Below are 19,964 nucleotides of genomic sequence, written 5' to 3'. Positions count from 1 at the left end.
CATAGCAAAGGGTCTGAATACTTATGTAAATAAGTTATTTCAGTTTTTTTTCTTAACCTGTTTTCGCTTTGTCATTATCGGGTGTTGTGTGTTGATCATAAAACATTTATATAATCCATTTTAGAATAAGGTTATAACGTAACCAAATTTGGAAAAGGGGACTGAATACTTTCCAAATGCACTAAGTTTAGGAGTAAAAATGTGCTTAAGTCACATAAGTTTCATGGACTCACTGTGTGCAATAAGTGTTTAACATGATTTATTAATGACTACCTCATCTCTGTACCTCACATATACAATTGTCTGTAAGGCCCCGCAGTCGAGCAGTGAATTTAAAACAGATTCAACCAAAGACCAGGGAGGTTCTCCAATGCCTCGCAAAGGACATCTATTGGAAGATAGGTTAAATATATATATTTTTTAAAGCAGACATTGAATTTCCCTTTGAGCATTGTGTATCAATACACCCAGTCACCAAAGGCGTACTTCCTAACTCAGTTGCCAGATAGGAAGAACAACGCTCAGGGATTTCAACAAGAGGCCAAGAGAGACTTTAAAACAGTTACACAGTTTAATGGCTGGCATAAGAGAAACCTGACAGATCAACAACATTGCAGTTACTCCAGTCATAACCTAATTGACAGTAAAAATTAGGCAGGTAAGTAATCCTGCAAAAAATGTGGCAAAGCAATTCACTTTTTAGGCCTCCTGAGTAGCACAGTGGTCTAAGGCACTGTGCTACTCAGGCACCATGGGGCGGCGCACAATTAGCCCAGCGTCGTCCGGGTTAGGGGAGTGTTTGGCGGGCAGGGATGTTCTTGTCACTAGCAACTCCTGTGGCAGGCCAGGCGCAATGAATGCTGACACGGTCGCCAGGTGTACGGTGTTTCCTCCGACAGATTGGTGCGGCTGGCTTCCGGCATAAGCAGCATTGTGTCAAGAAGCAGTGCGGCTTGGTTGGGTTGTGTTTTTTGAAGGACGCACAGCTCTCGACCTTCTCCTCTGCTGAGTCAATAAGGAAGTTGCAGCGATGGGACAAGACTAACCACCAATTGGATATCACAAAATGGGGGAGAAAAGGGGGTGACATTTTTACTAAATTTTTTTATAAATACGCTATTACATTTTTGTCCTGAAATCAAAAAGTGTTGTTTGGGGCAGATCCAATACAAAACATTACTGACTACCGCTCACCATATTTTCAAGTATAGTGGTGGCGGCTGCATCATGTTTTGGGTATGCTTGTAATCGTTAAGGACTGGGTCGTTTTTCAGGATAGAAAATAAATGGAATGGAGTCAAGCACAGGCAAAACCCTAGAGGAAAACCTAGTTCAGTCTGCATTCCACCAGACACTGGGAAATTAATTAACCTTTCAGCAGGACAATAACCTAAAACCCAAGGCCGTGCAGTTGCTTCCTAAAGAGACAGTGAATGTTTCTAAGTGTCCGATTACAATTTTGACTTAAATCTACTTGAAAATCTATGGCAAGACCTGAAAATGGATGTCTAGCAATGATCAACAACCAATTTAACAGATCTTGTAGAATTTTGAAAAGAATAGGCAAATACTGCACAATCCAGGTGTGGAAAAGGCAACGACTTACCCAGAAAGACTAACAGCTGTAAACGTTGCCAAAAGGTGCTTCTACAAAAAGTGTGAATACTTTCGTAAATGAGATATTTTTTAAAATTGAATTTAATAAATTAGCAAAACATTTCTGTAAAAAAATGTTTTCACTTTGTCACTATGGGTTATTGCGTGTAGATGGGTGAGGGAAAAATATATATACATTTGAACCATTTTGAATACAGGCTGTATCAACAATGTGGACTAAATCAAGGGGTATGAATACTTTGTAGGCTGTGTGTGTGTGTGAGATATATATATATATACATACATACATACATACATACATACATACATACACACACACAGGTAGCCTTGTGGAAACTAGGGGTGACTATCGTACCTGTGTGTCCGGCCAGCTCACGGCTGACACGCACGTTCCCCTCGCGGGTCTTGAGGTTGTAGATGGAGCAGACGTTGTCCAGGCCACCGCAGGCCACGTAGTTCCCAGAGGGGGCGTAAGCGCAAGTCATCACCCAGGAGGAGCGCAGTGGGATGGCGTGGACCTGAGGGAGACCAGGCGGGCAGAGAGTTAGAGGGAGCATGGCTCTGGGTCTAATTGACTCCCGCAAGGACCACATTTACTAGGTATCCAAGCTTATATCATACACTACATGACCCAAAGTATGTGGACACCTGCTCGAACATCTCAATCCAAAATGATTGGCATTAATATGGAGATGGTCCCCCCCTTTGCTGCTATAACAGCCTCCACTCTTCTGGGAAGGCGTTCCACTCGATGTTGGAACATTGCTGCGAGGACTTGCTTCCATTCAGCCACAAGAATATTAGTGAGGTCAGGCACTGATGTTGAGCGATTAGGCCTGGCTCGCAGTGGGCGTTCTAATTGACCCCAAAGTTGTTTGATGGGATTGAGGTCAGGGCTCTATGCAGGCCAGTCAGGTTCTTCCACACCGATCACGACAAGCCATTTCTGTACGGACCTCACTTTGTACACAGGGGCGTTGTCATACTGAATAACTAACATGTTGGAAACATGGCACCCTATGGTGGTGCAGCACTGAAAGTCACTGAGCTCTTCAGTAAGGCCATTCTACTGCCAATGTTTTTCTACGGCGTTTGCGTGGCTGTGTGCTAAATTTTTATACACCTGTCAGCAACGAGTGTAGCTGAAATAGCCGAATCCACTAATTTGAAGGTGTGTCCACATACTCTATATATACAAATGTATGTCACATATACTGGATATCCTGTCACAGTCATGAAACAAATTGTGGAAAACTTCAATTTTTTTTGTCTTTAGGCTAAAAAGATTCCTTTTAATTCTTCAAGATGTGGCCAGCCTTACCTTGTTTGTGGTGTAGCTATCCCAAATAATGAGTTTACCATCCTGGGAGGCACTGACTAAAAGCCTATGGGGAAAAAGGATAGCAATGATTAAACCAGTGAACATAGGGTGGAACCATGTGTTGCATTTTAGGGGCGGTGTGGTTTCCAGGCGCTTTTATGGCTGGGGAGCATCTTGCTGCTATCTGGGCGAATCAAAAACAGAGTCGCCACGGAAGCCAGCACCCGATGCACAGAGGGGGCACATTGGCTCCCTTTGGACCTGCTCAGCTTATGCAAATCCTACCTACCTGAGGCGCACAGTAATAAACACATGCTAACACACATGCCAATGCACACACACACTAAGACACCCACCACTGTACTCTACAACATCCCCATCATCATAATAGGACATGGCAACTTTGGAAACAATTAATTTTGACCCGGCACTTATTTGAAACTGGAATTTATTTGCTGAAATCTGGGATGTTGTCTGGGTATTATAAAAAAGGGACAGGCGGCTATTTGAGAGAGTGCATTTAATTGAAGTTATACGGTGTAAAAATGTATTAACACCTATATTATGGATGTGGTGGGTGTCAAAATGCAAGAGGGTTAAAAAAAGAGAAAGCTGCTAGCTTTAGCTCTGGCAGTAATTAGAGTCATACACTTCCTGTCTGTGTGGTTAGAAATCATGTGCTGTTAGTGGAGGCCGATGAAATCCATCTTACATCTTATGTAAGTGACAACACAGCCTTCGTGAACCTCCGGTACACTTGCCTTACAACTCTTGCACACTAAACTGTTGACTGCTTGTCGAAGTAGCGCGTTTGGGGGGAGATTATGTTAATGTCTAAAATAATTAAGCTCGTGTGGATTTATTTTTTTGCTTTTGGGAGGGTTGTGAAAGAATGTTGACTTTGAACCAAGTTGTGTGTGTCAGTGTCCACTCGGTTTCTCCAGAGAGTGAGTAAAATGCTTAACGGAGATTGCAGCGCATTATCCAACCTTTTAAACACACCTGCAATAAAGCAGGACTGGAAAACATTAACTAGCTCTCTTCTGCTAGCTTAGCGCCAGTCCGTTCACTTGTATTTACTTATTACACATTGGCATTTGGATTATTTCTGCTTTTCCATTAGGCTACCGCACATCGACGCAGATTGATGCATTCCAAGTGACTGTTGAGGCTTTGTTGTGAATGAAAAACAAACAAATGGAATCAGAGATGTACCTTGTTGACGCCGTTTGACAAATACTAAATATTGTCTGCTGCGTTGCACAACCTGAAAGGCAGCAGTTAAAACTCACTGTCTAAGATAATCCTTATAGTAGGTAACTGGAAATGAGATGGTTTGGTGATTGACAGACTGTCTCGTTGAGGGTCATCATTGAGGGGGTTGGGTGAGAGACTGGGACTCTCGCTTTAGAAGGCGTTCCTCTTCACTAAGTCTATGGTTTATAAATCTATGGTGTAAACCTGAAGGAGTCCTGGGCTCATATTCATAAACCCTCAGAGTAGGAGTGCTGACTTAGGATCAGTTTGGCCTTTTCAGACCAATGAAACATACAATGAAAACAATAACAGACACGTTGACCTGATCCTAGATGAGCACTCCCACTCTAACAAACACATTGGGCACAATTCAGACTTAGGAAATGTACGCCTTTGCTACGTACTTCTCAGTAGTTCGTATTCAAACTTACCTTATACAGGTGTGTAACAGGTTTTACAGGCGTGGTTCCCTTGTGTGTGCTGAATAAATGTAATTAAAACTCTGAAAACCCTCCCACTTGCTGGCCAACCGATTTTATCTTGGAGTTTGCATTGAATAGGGTTTTCAGTACATTTATCTTAAAGGAAAACTCCACCCAAAAACTATATTTTGGTATTTGTTTCAGTAGTCCGCTGTTGACAGTCTCAAAATGTTTTGCTTGTCAGCACTCAAGTTTAAAGATACTATATGTAACTTTCAAAATACAGAAATCATCCCTGTACGATTTCTGTATTTTGAAAGTCACACATTACTTCTGACTAGTAATACATTTCTTTTTAGAAACATTACAAGGCTTGCGCATCGGTTTTTTCTGTGTTTTGTTGGTGTAATTTTAGAGGGGGATAAATATTTTGTCCGGTAAAAAAACATCAGAAGTGGCTGATAGATTAAAAAAAAAAAAACTACCTGACGCAAACGGGAAAGTGTACAAAAAAAAAAGAAAAGTTATGCCCTGTCTAAAATGATCCACTATTGTTAGCAACCCTCAGGAACAACTACACGGACATCACAGAGGAAAGGTAAAGACTATAAATTGAAGGAAGCGAACACTAAAATGACAGTTATAAATGTATGTGGGTATTGCTGACGGTGGCTCCGGATAGGCCTACATGTCATGTTACGATTTTCAGTTTGATTCCATATGACACATTCATCTATAGGGATCATAAAGGTAAAATCTAAAAGAATTGCTGTGTATATTTACAATTCCTTTCTAACAGACTACTTACTTAGCTAGCTCTTATCAATTTATAAATTACAGTGCACGGAGATTATCGGAAAAAATAAAGTAGACGCGCTTTAAACTTGGAACCACAGGTTCGCACGACCTTATTTATGGTTTTGTCACGCGTAAAGGTGTTAGAATTATTAGGGCATAAATCAAAGTCAGATTACGGCGTATCTGTAGACACATCTCCACCCTCCAACGAATAGCAGGTGAATAGCATACTATTCTCATGCTTAAATTCAAGGTCAGAATACGCATTGAGAGAAAAATGCATAAAAAAAGGAAATTACGTTCCATTTACGCATGCATAACGCGAGTCGGAATCCCCCCCTTTATAAACTGAGTCAATTAAATGAGCGCCACAGGGCACGGGGCTATAAATAGCAGTGGGAGGAACACAGACCATGAGCATGAATAGCACCCGACTGCGGGTCAATACTTATTTTCATTATGCCTTCCCTTTTGGACAGCTGCACTTCGCTACAGGTAGACTAATTAGATTATTTAACCCACCAAAGCAAAGACAAACATTAGGGCTGGCACAATTACCGTATAACTGACGGTCATGAAAAATGTGTGTGTGGAACGAACAGCCAACTGGGCATTTGTGAGGTTGAGTCCGTTTCTGCCATAACATGGACTCTTAAACAACGTGAAACTTTCCCTTGTTACTTCTTGCTGAAATAAGCAAATGAGTCTTCTGTTGCCTGGGCAATGCCCCCGACAACGCAGCAGCAGCAGCAGCACAGAACGAGAGTGAATAGAAGAATAGGTCTGGGTACCTCTAACCCTGGCAATTTCACTGGTAAACTCATGGGTACACTCGCAATGGCTGCCTGGTATTGTGATGTAATACTTTTCATGGTAATGCAGAATGTTAATTTCAATGTGAATCATGCAATGGATTTTTTATTTTTTTTGCAATGTCAGTTGAGTCAACAAATCACAGCACATATTTTACTTTCTGCTTTGCTCCTATGGGTACACTTGCAATGACCGCCAGTCCATCCATTATGCTATCATTGACTTGAATGAGAATCCCGTTCTACTCATTATATTTCTATGGCAGCACATGCAGTCAGGAGAGGAGGAGAAACTGTGCGTACATTTAATTTTTTGCTAGTCTAACTGTTATTACGGTGAATTACCATCATCCAAAATTACATGACAGTCACAGCCATAATACACATTAATATGAAATGGGGGGGTGACTGTTGGGGACTAATTATTTTAATACTTTTTCTGTTGCATCATTGTGAGCTCACCGGTTAAGAATGGTCTATTCTTTTAATTAGGGTGGGGCGATAAAAATAAATCGGAGCAACAAAGCGAGATGACAAAGCAGTTTGGTGTGTGGGGTGTGGCATCTCTGCAGAGCGAAGCGGCACACCTGCGGTATTGTAATTAGTTGGCTGGTTACTGAGGTGAGGTGAAAGCTGCAGGACTGGGCTGGGGGCTCCTAGGACGCCCCCCTATCCCACCCCTTACACACACACAATGATACCGGCACAAACATGCAACACAAACATAGAAGCGCACACAAAAACACACCTGCAACCATATTCAGAGGTGACTGTAGAGTACGCACACAAAAACACACCATTACAGATGTTAGGTTTTTTTTTTGGGGGGGGGGCCATCTTGGAATAGTTTTATACAGGAAAACTACACAAGACAACCTTTTATGGTCACTTCCTGGATTTTGGGGGGGGGGGGGGGGGGGGGTATTTAGTGGCTAAATAAGATTACCTCGAGTCAGTGCCCCAGTGCATGGCATAGATTTTTGCCAGATGCCCCCTCAGTGTCCGTCTTGTGCGCATCTGAATTCGGCCAATTGGGTCGATGTTTGCTGTGATCTGAAGGGAAAGGGGGGGAAACAATCAATGACCATGACACAATAGGCTGTGTATCTCCATGGGAAATGGGGATGCCCTTTACTAGGTTCTATACTGTGAAACCATTGCCTTTATCAGCTCCCATGATGTTGCATTTACAGAAATATAGAGTGGGTGCTGCTGCTTCCAGGATTGCAAGAGCAGTCTCTATTCTTGTGAGCCATCTCTGCTGCTAGTTACGCTCAGCCTTTGAGCTGTGGACTCATTGAACCCCAGTGCATCTCACCTATCGCAATTTAACCATTACTCAGCTTTGACAAAACATTTAACATGACACGTTACCTGTATCCTGAATAATGAAGTTGACTTCAGTGGTTCCCCATCCCTGTGTCTGAACTGCACTCTAAGGGATCTGTTTGTTTCAGAGTGATGAAGGTGGAAAGGGGTCTTACCTGAGACAGGGTAGCATCCGCACACGCTTTCCTGGCATCCTGGAGGTAAAAAAAAAAAAAAGTTACATTTAATTAGCAAAAAAACAAAATAGCCAAGTCTTAATTTTATCCCAAACGCTTTTGATAATGTAACAATATCAACCAAAAAAATATATACACCTCAATAACCGAAGTGGTGAGCCAATAATTTCAGTGATCAAGGAGACAATTACCATTCCCACTGACCGGATAAACATTACCACTTACTAACACTACACAACCAAAAGTATGTGGCCACCTGCTCGATGAACATCTCAATCCAAAATCATGTGGAGTTGGTCCCCCCTTTGACGGAATAACATTCTCCACTCTAATGGGAAGGCTTTCCACAAGATGTTGAAACATTGCTGCGAGGACTAGCTTCCATTCAGCCACAAGAGCATTAGTGAGGTCAGGCACTGATGTTGAGTGATTAGGCCTGGTTCGCAGTGGGCGTTCTAATTCACCCCAAAGTTGTTTGATGGGGTTGAGGTCAGGGCTCTGTGCAGGCCAGTCAGGTTCTTCCACACTGATCGACAAACCATTTCCGTATGCACCTCGCTTGGTGCACGGGGGCAATGTCATGCTGAAACAGGAAAGGGCCTTCCCTAAACTGTTGCCACAAAGTTGTAAGCACAGAATCATCTAGAATGTAATTTTATGCTATAGTGTTAAGATTTCCATTCACTGAAACTAAGGGGCCTAGCCCAAACCATGAAAAACAGCCCCAGACCAGTATTCCTTCTCCACCAAACTTTACAGTTGGCATTATGCAGTCGGGCAGGTAGCGTTCTCCTGGCAGTTGCCAAACCCTGATGTGTCCGTTGGACTGCCAGATGGTGAAGTGTGATTCATCACGGCAGAAAACGTGTTTCCCCTGCTCAGAGTCCAATGGCAGCGAGCTTTATACCACTTCAGCCGACGCTTGGCATTGCGCATGGTGATCTCAGGATGGTGTGCGGCTGCTAATCCATGAAAACTAATTTCATGAGATACCCAACAAACAGTTATTGTGCTGACGTTGCCTCCAGAGGCAGTTTGGAACACCTGTAGTGAGTGTTGCAACCGAGGGAAGATTATTTTTTAGGTGCTAAATGCTTCAGCACTCAACAGTCCCATTCCGTGAGCTTGTGTGGACTACCACTTCGCAGCTGAGATGTTGTTGCTCCTTGAGACTTTTCCACTTCACAATAACAGCACTTACAGTTGCCCGGGGAAGCTCTAGCAGGGCAGACATTTGATGAACTGACTTGTTGGAAAAGTGGAACGCTATGACGGTACCGCATTGAAAGTCACTGAGCTCTTCAGTAAGGCCATTCTACTGCCAATGTTTGTCTACGGAGATTGCATGGCTGTGTGCTCAAATTTATACACCTGTCAGCAACAGGTATGTCCACATACCTTTGAATATACAGTGTCTTCGGAAAGTACTCAGACTCCTCGACTTTTCCCACATTTAGGTTACCTCCGTATTCTTACATGGATTAAATATTTTTTCCAGTAATCTACACAGTCCCCCATAATTATTGAAACAAATAAACTATTTACCTAACTATTCAGACCCTTTGCTATGAGACTAGAAATTGAGCTCAGGTGCATCCTTTTTCCCACTGATCATCCTGGAGATTTTTCTACAACTTGGAAGTCCACCAGTGGTAAATTCAATTGATGGAACATGATTTGGAAAGGCATACACCTGTCTATAGAAGGTCCCACAGCTGACAGTGCATGTCAGAGAAAAACCCAAACCATGAGGTCGAAGACACCTGGAACCATCCCAACAGTGAAGCATGGTGGTGGCAGCATCATGCTGTGGGGATGTTTCCAACAGCAGGGACTGGGAGACTGGTCAGGATTGAGGCAAAGATGACCGTAGCAAAGTAGAGAACTCCTTTATGAAAACCTGCTCCAAAGAGCTCAGGACCTCAGACTGGTGCGAAGGTTCACTTTCCAACAGGACAACAACCCTAAGCACACAGCCAAGACAATGCAGGAGTGGCTTCTGGACAAGCCTCTGAATGTCCTTGAGGGGCCCAGCCAGAGCCTTGAATCCGATCGAACATCTCTGGAGAGAGCTGAAAATAGCTGTGCAGTGACATTCCCCATCCAACCTGACAGAGCTTGAGAGGATCTGCAGAGAAGAATGTGAGAAACTCCCAAAATACACGTGTGCCAAGCTTGTAGCATCATACCAAAGACTCGATGCTGTCAACAAAGTACTGAGTAAAGGGTCTGAAAACTGAAATTTGCACAAATTTGTAAAAACCAGTTTATTTTTTGTCATTACGGGTTATTGTGTGTAAATTGATGAGGGGGAAAAAACTATTGAATCAATTTTAGAATAAGATTGTCATCTAAAGAAAAAAGTGGAACAATGGGTCTGTAGTGTACCTTCAACTCCACCGACTTAGGCTCAGTTTTGACTAATCCCATTTAATATATATAATAATATATATATACAATATTAATATATATACCCGTATCAAACAAATCTAATCTGTTCCCTAAACCATTTCCTTTCAAGTCAAGATAAATGTTAACGGTCAGATTGTGCCAATGGATGTGCTAGTTGCTCAATCCATGACACAAAAATCAGCACGCTAAACCTATATAGATTAAAAAACAGTTTATCATTGCAGTAGCACACTGACACTAAACAAATCAAGCTATAGACATTGTACAAAACATTGAGATCACCATCCTAATATTGAGTTGCATGCATCCCACCCCCTTCTGCCCTCCGAACAGCCTCAATCTGTCGGGGTAAGGTGTCGAAAGCGTTCGTTCCACAGGGATGCTGGCCCATGTTGACTTCAAAGTTGTCCTTCTTGATACACACAAGAAATTGCTGAGTGTGCAAAACGCAGCAGCGTTGCAGTTCGACACAAACCGGTGTGCCTGGCACCTACTACCATACCCCGTTCAAAGGCACTTCAATCTTTTGTCTTGCCCATTCCCCCTCTGAATGGCACACAGACACAATCCATGTATCAATTGTATCCAGGCTTAAAAATCCTTCTATAACCGGTCTCCTCCCCTTTATCTACACGGACTTAAGTGGATTTAACAAGTGACATCAATAAGGGATCATAGCTTCCACCTGGATTCTCCTGGTCATTCCGTGTCATGGAAAGAGCAGGTGTTCATGTTTTGTACACTTAGTGTACAAAAGAACACTAGCTAGCTAAAGGCTACATATTTCAAGCTATTGCATGATTCATATGAGACACAAAACAGAAAAGCACCTCAAGGACACAAACATGCAACACTTGAACAGACCACGCTCAGCAAACATTTACATAAATCTCAGGAACATACTACACATTAGAGGTCGAACAATTAATCGGAATGGCCGATTAATTAGGGCCGATTTCAAGTTTTCCTAACAATCGGATATCTGTATTTTTGGGTGCCGATTTGTTAAAAAAATACACTTAATTTCAATGGTTAACTGCCGCGTTCAGGGGCAGAAAGACAGATTTTCACCTTATCAGATTGGGGGATCCAGTCTTGCAACCGTACAGTTAACTAGTCCAATGCAATAACGACCTGCCTCTCTCTCGTTGCACTCCACAAGGAGACTGCCTGTTACGCAAATGCAGTAAGCCAGGGTAAGTTGCTAGCTAGCATTAAACTTATCTTATAAAAAAACTATCACTAGTTAACTACACATGGTTGATGATATTACTAGATATTACCTAGCGTGTCCTGTGTTGCATATAATCTGACTGAGCATACAAGCATCTAAGTATCTGACTGAGCAGTGGTAGGCAGAAGCAGGCGCGTAAACATTCATTCAAACAGCACTCCCGTGCGTTTTGCCAGCAGCTCTTCGTTGTGCGTCAAACATTGCGCTGTTAATGACTTCAAACCTATCAACTCCTGAGATGAGGCTGGGTTCTCTAGAAAAGGTTGCGATTCTGTGATTCACAGTGAGTTTGTGTGTCAAAACAGCTGGCTAGTTAGCGCGCGCTAACAGCTTTTCAAACTTCACTCGCTCGGAGGTTGTTTCCCTTGCTCTGCATTGGTAACGCTGCTTCGATGTGGTGGCTGTTGTCTTTGTGTTGCTGGTTCGGGCCCAGGGAGGAGCGAGGAGAGGGACGTAAGCTATACTGTTACACTGGCAATACTAAATTACCTAATAGAACATCCAATAGTCAAAGGTTAATGAAATACAAAATGGTATAGAGGGAAATAGTCCTATAATAACTACAACCTAAAACTTCTTACCTGGGAATATTGAAGAGTCATGTTAAAAAGGAACCACCAGCTTTCAAATGTTCTCATGTTCTGAGCAAGGAACTGAAACGTTAGCTTTCTAACATAACACATATTGCACTTTTACGTTCTTCTCCAACACTTTGTTTTTGCATTATTTAAACCAAATTGAACATGTTTCATGATCTACTTGAGGCTAAATTGATTTTATTGATGTATTATATTAAGTTTAAATAAGTGTTAATTCAGTATTGTTGTAATTGTCATTATAACACATATTTTAAAATCGGCCGATTAATCGGTAACGGCTTTTTTGGACCTCCAATAATCGGTATCGGCATTGAAAAATCATAATCGGTCGACCTCTACTATACATTCCTCCAACTTGTTCAACAAACTCACTGTTAAATCTACCCACAGCACACTACCCAAATCTAGATATATACACACACACGCTGAATCTGTGTTTGCATTGTTGTATCCTTGAATCCTAGTGGGATAAGGAAAAAGGCAGGGAGGTAAGAGCTAAGCCAAACATACTACAGCCTCAAACACAGCTCTAACTAAATTAGTATTCTAATTCCTTATTCTTTGATCAAACATGCATAGTGCTGTCATCACTCTGTATGGAAGGTGGGGCCAATCGCATGAGAAAAGCAAGGAAGGTGGGGCACAAGGCCCTGTGAGTTTAACTTTGTTCATTCGGCTGAATTAGGATACACTATGAAAACAATGTGAGTTTGACAATATTGCAATACTATTTTTGCGCTAGTTGACTGTTCCTGCACCAAAACTCCAGACTTCTTCCTTCATAGGTTGTTCACCATCTGCATTTTAAATAGGAAGCCAATTTGTTTACGGCACTTTTATTTTCCATGAATGATCAAGACGTATTTCCTCAAGGCTCTATTGCCCCTTTGCAGCAGACATAGTGAGCAATATGATTGGACCACGGAACTGCAATAAAACCACAGTACTGAATCGCAAAAATACATTAAACCGTACTCACTTTTGCCATCCAGCTTGCTACTAGTATCTTGCAGAGAGATTTCACAGCAGCTAGCGAGTTATGAGAGAATTGGCTGTGACTAAAATAGGTGCAGGAGTAGTTATAGTTTGAAGCATTTTAAAGTGCAGAAATTTTAAATCGTATTGTTCAGCTGAGAACAATGTTTTTGTTAGACTTTCAGGACAGCTGGTGAATTGTAGTTCCCTCTAGTGGTGCCATGTAAAATCACTGCACAGACATTCCCAATGCATTTATGAGAAGAAAGCAGGGAGAGGACGATTGTGGAGGACATACTCTGATCTGGTTCTTGAGCTGATCGGCCTCCTGGCGTAGCTGGTCCAGTTCGCTCATTTTCCTCTGCTAATGGTGTGCCTCGCTCCGCCGCCGGGACTCCTGCTGATCTGAGGAGCAAGAAAGAGGGACAAACTCAACACCTTGGTCACACACCGTTTCTCCTATTAGCAAATAAAGGTACTCACCAGACCAGGGTTCAAACTGTATTTGAAATCCTAAAGAAGTCCTAAAAAGTACAAACCCAGCCCAACTCCAGGCAAGCTCATGCTCTCTGAACCCAGGTCTGGTACACACAGGCAGCTCAATAAACAGCTGTTACAGGGGCCCTAACAAGTCCATCAGCTCAAAGTGAAGGTCCAAATCCCTGAGACAGGCTAAATATGATTGAGACGCAATTCCTGAAACAGCAAGGACAAGCTCAGAGAAAGTAGGGTTGAATGTTCCAGAGACCATGTTATGGTAAGCTGCTATTTCTAAATAGTAGCCTTTAGATGTTCAAGCTAATACCTTAGTGCTGTGAAAGATAGGAGAAACTGAAGCGATGTTCATGTAACATCCAAGAAAATAACTGCAGAGAAGAAATTGTTCACCATTTGGACTCAGCAAACACGAGCTTCAGTAAAATACACAGCAAAGCATATTCCTGCTCAGAATCACACAACATCCCTCTGAAAGATCCATAAGGCACACAAACTCACTGTGAATCACAGAATCGCAACCCTTTCTAGAGAACCCAAGATGTGTCCTTGCCAGCCTGAAACGGTTACCTAGCAACAGGATTCTGCAGTTAGTTTGTGCTAAAGATCACTTTTTTTTTATTATGCAAAATCTCTCCCCCTCTCTATACACTAGCCAACCCAAGGCAAACATCTGGCACTTGGAGGCCGGTAGCCATTCCTGGACAACTGAGGCTAAATTAAAATCCATTGGCAGAAATCCATTCAGTCTGCGAAACCCTTGAGAACATACCCCTCCTTTGGCTTGCCGAATGGAGAGAGTGCTGTAGCGTGAAACGAGAGGAGCCGAGTGGGTTCTGTGAGTTAGTTCTAGCCCAGAGGTGCTCAGGTGAGAAGGGCAGGCACTAGTGCAGCGCTCAGATGCTCTGGCCCTGGTCAGTGGGCTCAGAACTCTCCTTCCAATGTCATCCCTGTAATCCTGGGACACAGTTGATTCAGCTCCTCCAGCTAAATCCGGTTAAGACAAAACCTGCTGATGATCCTAAAAGCAGTGGCTATCCCGCTGACCCCAATCCTTTGGTCAACGGGCTTATCCCTGACACATTCTCTGGAGAAAGAACAGGAAATACAAAAACAAACGTATAGGCTAATTAGTGTAGGTATAAATGCTGCAAGTTGAAAGTTCTGCATATTGACTGTCTGGGTTGAAGATCATTATTGGCTGATGGAGACTGCTAAGCACTAATGCTACCACGAGCACTATGCAACAATGCTCATCTTACATTTCTACCAAACGGTTCACAAAAATAAGAGAGATCATTGTCAATATCAACCAGTTGCCATTGATTTTTACAAGACAAATTGTGGTCTTCTGTGTTCGTACAATGACAGGCTTCCTTCCAGCTTTACGAGTCACAGGTTTGACTTCGATATGGGTAAATGAATTCAGCCAATGGAGGAAATTGCTGACAATCGCCAATGTTCGTAGGTAATAGATATAAAGTAGAGCATTCCTTTAAACTTTTGTGCCAACCATTACATCCACCTTTGTCATTAACAACTCACAGTTAAAGAAACACTTGGCTAAACACTACTAATATCCACATTTCTGAATTGTATGTAGACCACCGGTACTCAAATTCTAATTGAGAAGGTCCGGTCACACAAAAACTTCCTAGGTGGCAAAAGTCTGGATAGATATTATAATTCATCGGCGTTGTAACAAACTCCCACCACGCGACCCAAGCAACACCAACCCTAATTTATTTATTTTTTTGGTGGGGGGGGCAGCCCGGCCCGTATTGGCCCATATCTAGGTCCGCATCTGGACTGCGGTCCACCTATTGAGTATTGCTGGTGTAGACTATCACAGTTGTACAAAACATTTACCATCCTGTCTGGATTTTCCTTACCTCCCTTTCGCTCTGTCTTTTCCGTACAGGTTGTGGGTCCTAAGAGCTTGGAGACCTTCTGAATGACAAGACCTTTTCCTTTAAACACCTGACATCTCATCAGCTACCTGCCACCTGATTGGCCCATGGGGCTAACTACGTCTGATTCTAAGCAATGCGACTTAGCCCCCTAATCTTGTTGATAAAAATGTGTCATGGTAATATCTCTAATTCTTCTAGTCTTTTCCTTGACGAGAGCCTTGGTGTCAGAGCCAGTTAGCAGGACCTGCGTGTGGCCTTTTCACAGAACCAATGCTATACAGACATGGGCCTCCAAACTCTACATAAAAACCTGTCGCTATTTTAACCAAATACACTTACAAGAAACAGTGGAGTGAGTAGTAGGGCCTACTGTGAGTATTCTAAACTACATGATGCCTTGAATAGGCTTAGGGATATCTAGGCTGTAGTAATTGGACCATATTGGATGCTGGTGGACAAAATACATTTGTAAATCCTCTTACAATAGTCCAATAAATGCAAACAAAGTGCCGGTAATATTCAAATTGAGATGGAATAAGTACCAGCAAAATTAGTCAAACTGACAGCAATTAACCCAACCATGGTGGCAGAAATATGAGTGGGGCTCTATAAATGGCACACCAAACAATTAAGGCAACAGGGATCTTGATCCAGAAGGGGATTGAATGTATCTGCTGTAACCAAGAATCTTATCCACAAGCAGTAAGCATAGCACATACCACCGCAGCCCCAGCGAGGCAGGGGCGCCACCAACCTAAAAATAATACATTATTTTTGGTATTAAAAAACTACGTAGGTATTTCAAAATACCCCGGTATATCGCCCAAGCCTAATTCAGGAGGGTTTTTTCTGTTCCAGTAGTGGGAGTGTGTTGAAACATCTGGCAGCCCCACTGATAGTGTGTCTCTACACTGCTGCCTTCACTCTCAGCCGGCTATTTTTAGAGAGGTGGAGGACGAGGGAAGCAGACTTCACATTTTCCAGCCAGTCCTATCAGTTCCATCATCTCAAGCACATGCAGTGACAAGGGGAGAGGGAAGTGAAATTAGACTCTGCACCAGAGCTTTAAAGACATTTCTTCCTATAAAGCAAAACAACATTTAGTTCTGTATCAAGCCCTGACTTCACATTGTACGGCCATTTGACATAGGGAAGCCTAAAAACCTTAAACCGCTGAGGAATGCCTTCATTTTCAAAAGCATCTAGTAGCAATTGATTACTTCCATAGCATAACAGCTATAGATTTGATCAGAGTAAAAGTGAATAACAGACATTATTAGGCCTCCTTTTCAATCCCATTATTGGCTCAGAGAAAGCAGTCAAATGAATTGATCTTTCAGAACCCAATTCCTCCTACCCCCGATATGCATGTTAGCGTTATTCATATTAACAATACCATTAAAACAGACCTGATTTATTCTAAATGGAAAAATGAATCAGAACCCGTACGTACACATGAAAAGGTGGCATGAAATTGTTAGGCCAGTAACAAAAAGGCCACTGGTTAGAATCCCGAGCGGACGAGGTGGGGGGGAAATCTGCCGGTGTGCCCCTGAGCAAGACACTTAAACCTAAATGACCTTGTAAGTCGCTCTGGATAAGAGTGTCTGCTAAAATAACGTAAATGTAAAAACAAGGCTCGACTCAACATGAATTGATGTGGGAGGTTGGTGGGCTATTGTGGTGTAAACCGCAGAGGGACGGGAAGAAGAGGGAAGCTCCTCCCCATGGCACGAGGTAGAGGACTGAGGCAGGCCGGGCGGGTAGGCAGGGAGATGTTCTAGTGCACAGGAAGATACAGGGAAGGGAGGTGAAGGACAGAGAAAGATTAACCTAATGAGAGGGAACAAGCAGAGGACGATAGGGAGGAGAGCGGCTAATTAACCCCTTGGTGAAGGGGAACAGGGTGTGGTAACCTTCAAGGCATTAAGAGCCCGGTGGAGCAGACGCACACACCCAGTCACCTTGCTGCTGCTGGGAGCCTCTTAAGTTCGCAGCCTAAGAGATCGGTGCTACTACAGATGAGCCACACACTGTGGCCATTCACTTAACCCAAAACCAACCATGACATAACTCCATTTGCCTTGCAGTCATTGACTCCAAAGTTTATCTTGGCATACATCTTTTATTACAGACTATAAACAGAGATTCAACCAAATGCTCATAAATAAGTTACGCGGACATAGCCAATGATTTCTATGGGTTTGATCTCAACTAGCCTACCTGGTTAAATAAAGGTTAAATAAAATTTCAGTGAATTTCAATTTCAGGGTTTGAAAGCTTTGCGCTCACCTGATATGGATCAATTCAAGACATGGCTGTCCAAAAATATTTTCTCTTGTTGAGTTAATCGCATGGTTCTCTAAATAATTACTATTAATTGCAATTCCATAAAAAATATTATACATTGGTTGTAGTCAATGTATTTTGATTGTTGGGGAACAAAAACTGTATTCTAAGAAAATAACAAAATTAGCTAGGTCTGATATAAATATCATAGCCACAACTATTAGATCTAGCCTACGCTACTTCTTATCCATGTTTTTCAACAAACTAGAATTGGTTCTGTTCTGGTTAACATAGTTGTAGGAAATGTTTGCTAAATCTAGACCGAAAGGTTGCAAGTTCAAATCCCCAAGCTGACAAGGTACATATCTGTCGTTCTGCCCCTGAACAGGCAGTTAACCCACTGTTCCTAGGCAGTCATTGAAAATAAGAATTTGTTCTTAACTGACTTGCCTGGTTAAATAAAAGGTACATTTTTTATTTTTTTTATTCAGCCATGGCACTCTAAACATTTTTGTTTGGTTAGCTAGCCAACATTAGCATACCCGGCTAGCTACTTCAGCGCAAATTGTATTACTGTTACCTAAAGAAAAGCATGAGCAAGTGTTTGTTTGAACTTTCTATAAGTTTCCCTTCAAAGTTGTTGCTCGTAACTGTGCGCATAGTGGATGGTTTCAACACCAATAGAGAAAGACTGCTCTACAGCTGGTGAGACCACAGAGAGTGCCGGGTGTTGCGCTCAAAAGGAAGGGTGCGGAAGCACAGACACTTGGGTGAAAAGAATGTAAGTTGAAAAAATGGTGTGTAAAAAAGGTAACTATAATCAACACGTTAACCTTTATTTTAACTAGGCAAGTCAGTTAAGAACAAATTCTTATTTACAATGACGACCTACACCGGCCAAACCCGGACGACGCTGGGCCAATGGGACTCCCAATCACGTCCGGTTGTGATAAAGCCTGGATTCGAACCAGGGTGCCTGTAGTGACACCTCTAAACACTGAGATAGATGCAGTGCCTTACAACTGCTGTGCCACTCAGGAGCCCCCAATTCCAGAGTAACAAGGTGTTACCCAGAAAATAAAACTAAGGTTTGTTCTCTAAATACAGGAAATGTCTCTGAAAACAGACAGAGCCTGCGCATGTTTCAGCACAAGTACGCCTGATACCATGGACACTTCGCATGAGGCTCTGACAACCATTGATTTTTTTCACTTGCCTATTTTAGCCATGAGGACATTCTAATGACTTCGCTGCCTCTGGGGTTAAAAAAATAATCTCATGACCGAAAATCAATCTCAGATGGATTATCTCAGGCCAAGTTAACCTCCCCTTTCATGTAAGAAAGTCATGACCATCATGCTTTTAGGAAAAGATGATCATTTTGTATTAAACTGAGTTTGACCAATTCCAGTCCCGTTTCTTTGGGAGTTCAGGGTCCTCCCCAGTATAATTTTTATGTAGAAGGACTGAGAAGCTCAGGTGTGGTGACTTTTAAAAGGACATTCTACAAAAAAATAAAATGCTGACACCACCTTAAACAATTTCCACCTCCGGAAATAAGCCCAATAACGTGGTGGTAAAAGTTTTTGAAATTATTTTAACATTTTAATGTACATTCTCCGTTTCCACAATCTGGTTTCTTAGCTGTCATGGGTGCACCTCAGCCACGCTAAAGGTCCTAAACGATGTCATAATCACCATCGATAAAAGACTATACTGTGCAGCTGTATTCATCGACCTGGCCAAGCTTTCGACTCTGTCAATCACCACATTCTTATCGGCAGACTCAACAGTCTTGGTTTCTCAAATGACTGCCTCACCTGGTTCACCAACTACTTCTCAGACAGAGTTCAGTGTGTCAAATAGGAGGGCCTGTTGTCCGGACCTCTGGCAGTCTATGGGGGTGCCAAAGGGTTCAATTCTCTGGCCTACTCTGTGTCTGTGTCTGTGCATACATGCATACATACATAAATGATGTCGCTCTTGCCGCTGGTGATTCTCTGATCCAGCTCTACGCAAACACTATTCTGTATACTTCTGGCCCTTTGGGCACTGTTAACTAAGCTCCAAATGAGCTTCAATGTCATACAACTCTCCTTCTGTGGCCTCCAAATGCTTTTAAATGCTAGTAAAATGAAAGGCTTGCTCTTCAACTGATTGCTGCTAACACCCGCCCGCCTAGCATCACTACTCTGGACGGTTCTGACTTAAAATATGTGGACAACTACAAATACCTAGATGTCTGGTTAGACTGTAAACTCTCCTTCCAGACTCACATTAAGCATCTCCATTCCAAAATTAAATCTAGAATCGGC

The 19,964-nt window shown here is 42.5% G+C and overlaps 1 protein-coding gene across 6 annotated transcripts in view; it reads right to left on the bottom strand.

The window, feature by feature from the left end:
* Positions 1-19,964, bottom strand: part of LOC109869645 (guanine nucleotide-binding protein G(I)/G(S)/G(T) subunit beta-1) — a 57,058-nt gene that overhangs the window by 16,521 nt on the left and 20,573 nt on the right. For 2 of the 6 annotated variants that reach the window (XM_020459917.2, XM_031803995.1), the window contains exons 2-6: positions 13,251-13,357; positions 7,712-7,750; positions 7,174-7,280; positions 2,939-3,002; positions 1,973-2,135 (exon numbers count right to left, since the gene is read on the bottom strand). In XM_020459917.2, the coding sequence (XP_020315506.1) occupies positions 1,973-2,135; positions 2,939-3,002; positions 7,174-7,280; positions 7,712-7,750; positions 13,251-13,307 (430 nt within the window). In that variant the 5' untranslated portion in view covers positions 13,308-13,357. Of the gene's footprint in view, positions 1-1,972; positions 2,136-2,938; positions 3,003-7,173; positions 7,281-7,711; positions 7,751-13,250; positions 13,358-14,219; positions 14,535-15,339; positions 15,484-19,964 lie in introns of those variants that run through there. The other 4 variants (XM_031803993.1, XM_031803997.1, XM_031803992.1 and 1 more) reach the window with 4 other exon arrangements.

Source organism: Oncorhynchus kisutch, linkage group LG24 (assembly GCF_002021735.2).
Source record: "Oncorhynchus kisutch isolate 150728-3 linkage group LG24, Okis_V2, whole genome shotgun sequence".
In the NCBI taxonomy this organism is placed as follows: Eukaryota; Metazoa; Chordata; class Actinopteri; order Salmoniformes; family Salmonidae; genus Oncorhynchus; species Oncorhynchus kisutch.
The sequence above is the reverse complement of the archived record's forward strand: the minus strand, read 5'-3'. Positions and strand labels throughout refer to the sequence as shown.